The sequence below is a fragment of the Phytophthora cinnamomi genome (genome assembly GCF_018691715.1).
Source record: "Phytophthora cinnamomi strain GKB4 chromosome Unknown Contig9, whole genome shotgun sequence".
NCBI lineage: Eukaryota > Oomycota > Peronosporomycetes > Peronosporales > Peronosporaceae > Phytophthora > Phytophthora cinnamomi.
The window spans coordinates 711,947-719,117 of NW_027150942.1; the positions used below are offsets into that span (position 1 = coordinate 711,947).

The window sequence follows — 7,171 nt, forward strand, 5'->3', positions numbered from 1 at the left end:
ACGACAATTACTTAGTGGAACGGAAGGACGTGGAAAATGACCCTGAGCAATTTATAGCTCATTCTTCGTTCTTAGTTAGCTATCACTACCCACTACACTACTGACGACGGTGGCGGCGGATTTCGAGGCGCAACACGAGCACGAAAACGCACTCGAGTTTGAGCATGATGGACCGCAGGACGGAACGGCTGTGGCAGCAACGACAGCTTGCGTGCAAGCAGCAACGGCGACACGAGCTACGAAGCGACGTGAGCGAATAGTGGAGAGTGCGGCAGCAGAACAACAGCAACGTGGACTTGTGGTGGAGATACGACGACGGCGAAGGAATGCAGCAGGACAGTATGTCCTTGAAGTTGAGGTGCAGAACCTACGACCATCAGGATCTGGGCGAGGACGGAAGTACGGCGCCAAGCGATGGATCTCGATGAGCGCGTACGACCAGCTCATACAGGACGGAAGGGTCGTGGAAAACCCTAATTTTGGAGAGGTCGTGTAACAGGTGTGTTGAGCAGCGAGGCCCACGTGAACCGGGCCATGGTACGGACGGCGACGCGAAGTTGGTGGCCGAGCAGCACGGCACAATCTTGATGGGCGGCACGATGGCGGTCCAGTTGATGGCGACAGCACCGGTAGAAGCCCGGTGAGTTGGCAAAATGACGGACAGTAGCATGAAGGATGGCGCTGTACCTAGCGACGACGTAGAAGTCGACGTTGAAGAACGACGGCCGAACGGCGAGGCGTAAACAGAGAGAAGGACAGAAGCAGATTTGCGGACTCGGGCACAAGCCGAGGCCGCCAGGCGACGAGACATTAGTGGATTTGCGGGCTCGGGCACAAGCCGAGACCGCCAGACGACGAGACTTGCGCCGTCAGACGCAAGGAACGGACGTGCCGAAGAGCACGAAGTGGACGACGGACGGCGGCACGTAGTGCTGGACGGACGTGAGACAAGTGAGGCGGACGTGAGACGAGTGAGACGGACGTGAGACGAGTGGTTGCATCGGATCGACGAGCAAAGCGGACGAGCGGGTAGCAGGCGGTGTGAGACGTGAAGAGGGGTAACGGTGGACACTGGATCCCGGAGTGCCCTGGAAGCGTCGAGCGCGGGATCTGCGGACGGTCGGTCGTGCTGTTCGCACGAGCTTGTGTGGTTGTTGAGACGGAACGTTGAATAGTGCTGGCTTGGGTAGCTAGTTTCTATTCAAGAGGTTTGGTTGTCATTAACAAAATCCCATAATAAAATTGGAGCGAGCACTTCGGTGGACGTTCCGGCAGGGGGGATTCGGTGATCTCTGACGGCCAGCACGGTGTTGAAACTTCGAGGTTCACGCGAGAACACGCAGCGTGAGCATACGATCTGCCCATCGCCTCGGGCAAGATAACAGAGCCCGCTTCAATGCTTACTTGCGGCAACAAAAGTAAGTATTTTATTTTTTATTTAAAGTTATGCTTAGGGTTAACAAATAAATTGAACCGGACAAGGCATTTCAAACCCACTAGCAGCTAACAACGATACTCCGATGCTATGGTGTAACACGCCTACGTGTTAGGCGGACGGATAACATCTAAGCTTAGGGGATAAAGAGATCATATCGGTATCGAACTCTAGCGTACAGGCAAACAATGAGGAATTCCTATTAAGTATTTAACAGTTTTACGCTGCTAATTTTGTGAGGCTGTGAGCAGCACAGGCCTCATAGTATTAAGCACGACGATTTTAAAATCCATACTTGTCGCTTTCGTCAAATATATTTTCTGAAGACACCTTCACCAGAGCGATCGGCTCTAACAACTGTAGTGTACTTAAGTACGACACATCTCAGGCTGTGACAGGTTTGAAAGTGTAACGTAGTGGGAGCTTGGGCTCGTAAAAGGCAAAATAAGAAGTGATATTGTCACTTAAAATCCGTACTCTCTTGTACTCTAGGCCAGCTAATCACTTCTTGTTTTGTTTTGTTTTGTCATTGAGGCACATTGATGTCACTTAACTTCTTGGTTAACGACAGCGATGGCCTAGTCGGAGATCGTCTCTAACAACCTACCTACTTCGATGCCCTGAGTTGGTACACTCAGTGCTGCCCCCAGCCGTTAAGGTGGGGAGGCCCCGAACCCCGAAGAGTTCTCATCACTGTAGCTCCATAGGAGTGAATATCCTCCCTAAGCGAGTTGGAGCCGATGACTCGTTTGGGTGTGCATTTTCATGCTACGTCGTGTGCCCATCGCTAGGTTGGTAGCGCATCAGCCATTTTGTTGTAAGTGCGTAAATGGTGCTGCCAACTGAGCACCGCAAGTTGATCCGCAACCCTCCGACTTCGCCAGGACAGCAGGATAAGATTTTTAGCCTTCGGGGGCGGTCGCTTCTGCTGTTGATGTACAATTAGTTTGCTATCCCCCACCACGTGAAGTGGCACCCACTTGTATCTGTACCAGGCTTGCAACCCCGTGAGCAATCCCATGTTCTCTGCAACGTTGTTCGTCGTCGACGTTGCCGCGTAAGACATGCTGGCAACCCAGCATATGAAGCGTCTGGCAACGACCCGGGTAACCGCGAACAAAATGAAGAAATTTTGAATTTTTTTTCCAGTTCAGACTTGCTACCACTGTGTTTCTATTAGCCAGAATCATGGCAGACCCCTGCAGCCCATGCAATGGCGCTCTGGTGGCTCCGAAGAATCGCGACCGACTACGCCAAGCAGACACCCATCCACTCGTACACATCTCGACCGTACTAAGGCTACTCTAGGCGAAGACACAGGTATGACAACAGCATTCGATGCATCTGCTGATCCTGAAAGCACTGAAGCAACTCAGCCGAGCAAACAGCCACAGCAACCAACTTGTCCACCACGGGACTGATGAAAAGACCGCGGCAGCCAAGTCAGCTCTGCCTAGTACTTAGTGGAATTACCTATGTAATTTCATATGAATGATCATGCATCTTAGTAGGATTTGCAAGCCCCGGGTTGTTTTGGTGACCCGGGTCGTCGCCAGACGCTTCATATTTCGAAACCACTCCACCCTTCACCGACCCAGGCCACCGTTGCTCCGCTGCCGCCGAGTCCGGGTACTCACTTCATGGCCACTCGTTGTTGAATGCAATTGTTAGTTGATGGGTCGTCCCGTAAACTACACCTTGAAGCCGTCCCGTAAGCCGCTCCGTAATCCGTAGTGTAAATTACGAAAATATAACTTATTGTGAAAACCGGTGATTTTGTCACTCCGTATAGTGTAAATCAGGGCTGTGAGCAAAAACGATACATGGTAATTTGTACTGAATAGGAAGTTAATGTGGGTACTAATCTGATTCTTGATTTGTTGCTGGGTCCCAGACTGACTGTGGATGGCGCACTGCCAGTGCGGCACTGGTAAGTGTCGCCTCCATAAGTTATCACGAACGCACAACTACTTAGTATTAAGAGCTGATCTGTGCGCCTGATAGGTAAGTTATTTTGCACCGAACTACCTACGAGTATGCTATAACCTTCTATATGTTATGGCATACAGCAGTGATATAGCCAATCGGAGTCCGCGGGGGAAGGATGGTCCATCGTGCACCCTAAGTCATCACAAACAAGTCTCGAACTGTATTTTTCGGAGCTCATTTTTTACTCCATAATATCAATATATCCAGATTTATGGTCGTTGTTAGGTACACCCGATCCCAATATTATCGCTCAGTACTAATACAGTGTAGGTCTAAGCGTCGTTGACAGCCAGCCACCACCAGAACATGAGGCTTGCTTAAACAGAGAGATTTAATGTGCTCTCTGTACCTACCTAGTGTAAGCTGCCCAAGGATTGCCAGTACTGACACTTTTTCCGTATTACTATAAGTAGTTCGCAGGGGTTACTTTGTCAACTACTATAGTACTTTGTAGCTTCATTCATGGACAACGCAGCAGCTCAAGGTCATCTAGAGGTCGTCAAGTAGTTGCATGACAGCTACGCCGGGGAGCGCACCACTGATGCGATGGATAACTCAGACGCTACGGCAAGCTTGACGTGGTTCAGCGGCTTCACCACCACCGCTCCGAGGGCTGTACATTCCGTGCCACGGATGAAGCGGTGGAACGAGGTCGTTGCGAAGTGGTCCAGTGGCTGCAAGAGCACCAAAATCGAAGGATGCACCAGTGTCGCGGTGGATTCAGCAGCGACGTACTGGGATTTCGACATCATGCTGTTTTTGCATTCCCAGCGCCAGGAAGGCTGCAAGTCCCTGACATTCCGCCTTACACCCGGAAGCGCGAGTCTTTATTGAAGACTGAAGACTCTTTCTTCATACTGTAGACATGTACCAGGCGGATCCGGATTTCCCCTCTGACAACATCTTCGACTGGTTATGTGAGCACTACCCCCACCCTTTGGGCAAGCTAGCCAATCACACGCATGTATTTTCGACACATGCGATCTGGTTGAGAATGGATCTGAGGCCAACTATTTTTCCTTCTTCGCTTTACGCCCAGAGTGACAGTGTTTCGCATGGTTTTTGCTTGGGGGGCCCTTTCCAAGGATAACATGCAGGATTACAACAGGAGAGCTGTTCAGCCTTGCCTTGATGTGACTGGCCCACCTGGCAAGCGTTATTCGGCTTTTTGCTCTCTACGCCTCATCCGCTCAGGCTACCAGTATCCAGACTCATCGCGATGCGCCTTCTCAACATCGCCGTACTAGCTGCTACCGCCCTCGTGGCGATTGCTGAGGGCACACCAACGAGTGTCGCGAAGATGACCGCACCGAACCTCCCTGCTTTGGTTCGCTCATTCACTGCTGCCCAGCACGACGCTCCCACCAAGAGAATGCTACGGACTGACAACCTGTACGCGGTCGATGAAGAAAAAGAAGATCGCGCTTTTGGAAACGGCATCGTGGGCGCGATCAAGTCATTGTCGTCCAAAGTCAAGCTGAATTCGGGCCTTCGCGCCATGTTAAAGAAGCAACAGTCCGCGGACGATGCGCTTGTGTTTCTGAAGCTCAACGGCGGCGTGGATGATATCCTGTCGAGCCCGAATCTGAAGTACTTGGCCAAGTACATTTCCAAGTACAACAAAAAGTTCCCTGAAACTAGGGTGACCATGGCTGGGACGCTTACAAAGCAATACGGCGATGATGCGGTGGCGGCAATGCTTGTAGCAGGCCAAAGGTCTCTCAATACAAAGGACATTGCCGAAAAGCTGGAAGCCGAGCTGTTTCGTCTTTGGGACCACGCCGGGAAGTCTTACAGCGACGTTTTCCGGTTGCTCAAGCTCAAAGAAGCTGACAACCCCCTGAAGGGAGATGTTTATCAGGCTTGGCAGAACTATTTCACCGCTTACAACAATCACGCTCCGCCCCAAGACCGAATTAAGGAGCTAAACGTTTTGACCGACATATATGGTGAGCGAGGTTTGGCAGCACTGCTCCAGAAAGTAAAGAGGGACCACGACCCAATGCATACTGCCATGAAGTTGGAGCGCGAGCAGTTCAACTCCTGGGTATCGAAGAAGGTGAGGCCGAAGAATCTCTTCGAGATAATCTTTAAGCTAGAATCTAAGGATGCTACTCGCACGGACAAGGGCATACGCGGCGCGTACAAAGTGTGGTGGAACGCGAACGCACCAAAGGTAAAATAGAGTAGAAGATCGGGTATTCAGTCTGCTTTGGAAGCGGGATGCATCCATCATAGCCTTCTCGTAGAGTTTTGAAGATACAGAAATCAAACGAGCGCATTGGTTATAAGCAAAAGAAGGCGCGGCACCTGCCGCGACAGGTGCTATGTCTGACGAGGGGGCGGAATAAGCAAAATATCTACGCACCAGCGATTTATTTGAGCTTGAACCGCAGCAGCTGGCCCAATTAGTCCATAACGTGCGCCGAACGACTTCAAAGACGAAAATATGCCTCGACAGAGGTCATATTGGCATGTTCCGTGGCCAATTCGAATAGAACTAGGGCGTGTGCTAAAACTTCTTGAGCGCAGCCTGTACTGCGTACGCCCCTTTAGAGTATCGTCATGTGCTTCTTGCAAGGCTGCACGAGCATGCTCTTTGAGCGAATTGGTTGACACAAAACTCTTGCACAGCCTTGTTCAAAACATCTCACTACGCCCCCGAGGTTGTTTAGCTGATTCGTTACGAATGCTCAAGTTTTGAATAATTCAAGCAAGTACTGGTCGTTCAGCCAATACTTCACATTTGAGACCCCGCCAAACAAAATGACGCTTATCTACATTTGGTTCATTTTGTAACCAGCCATATCACGTTAGAGCCCGATGTTTTGTGGTCATTTGGAGCTATCGGTGGCGCAAAAATACGTAGTGGAAGTATTTGTAATGGCCAGTCGAAAAACGTATCCCAGAGAAAATTAAAAGTGCAAAAAATTTTGTTTTTGTTTTTTATACTTGGACGACTATGCTGCTTCAATGGACGAACTTTTGGCCTCCAACACATTTTATCAGCCCCGCAAACTTTGATTTTTTGCACTAAGTGTCATTTTGATTCACTGAATTTTTATGTGTGACATAAGTGTGTCACACATAAAAAATCAGTAAATTAAAATGACTCGTAGTCACCATCGTCAACCACAGAAGCAATAGGCGAACTCCCTGACCAGTCACTGCTTTCATCCGCGCTCAACACGTCGTCCGAGCTAGAGGAGGCGACTGCAGAGTCCGCATCTTCGACTGACGGTGCACGGGCGCCCACGCTGGAAGCTGGCTTCTCCTGTCTTCCCTCCATCTTTGCTAATCTTGGACTGCGTGAGCTCCAGTCAAGTATTTCATCGGTCATAAAAACTAAAACGCCAATTTCTCCGATATTCATTTAAGTGCGAAAATGAATGGCACATCTTTAAACGCCGATATCTCGAAAAGGTCAAAATGTAGATAAGCGTCAATTTGTTTGGCGGGGTCTCATTTCATGTAATGATGCCATTGGCGCTGCGACTTAGTTTGAAGTAGGTGCAAGGTTTGTATTTTGCGAAGTACTTCGAATGCTTACTGTAAAGTACTGCCACAAGCAGCTTCCCGAGCAAACAGTGTCATACAACATGACGCGGGCACCTTAATGGGGGCTTCTCTGAAACGCTTGTGCTAGCGTCTCCATCATTTTCTGCTCAGTTATTTTATTCTGGAAATTCGTTTACTGTAACCCGATCTTCTTACTTTTGTCGCTTCGCCGCCTCGCACCACCGAGTG

The 7,171-nt window shown here is 49.9% G+C and overlaps 1 protein-coding gene across 1 annotated transcript; it reads left to right on the forward strand.

The window, feature by feature from the left end:
- Positions 1 to 4,643: 4,643 nt before the first annotated feature.
- IUM83_16372 (putative secreted RxLR effector protein) lies at positions 4,644 to 5,609 on the forward strand (the record flags this gene model as incomplete). Its single annotated transcript, XM_067941248.1, has 1 exon — positions 4,644 to 5,609. One exon carries the CDS (start codon positions 4,644 to 4,646, stop codon positions 5,607 to 5,609), a length of 966 nt encoding a protein of 321 aa, XP_067798431.1.
- Positions 5,610 to 7,171: the final 1,562 nt, after the last annotated feature.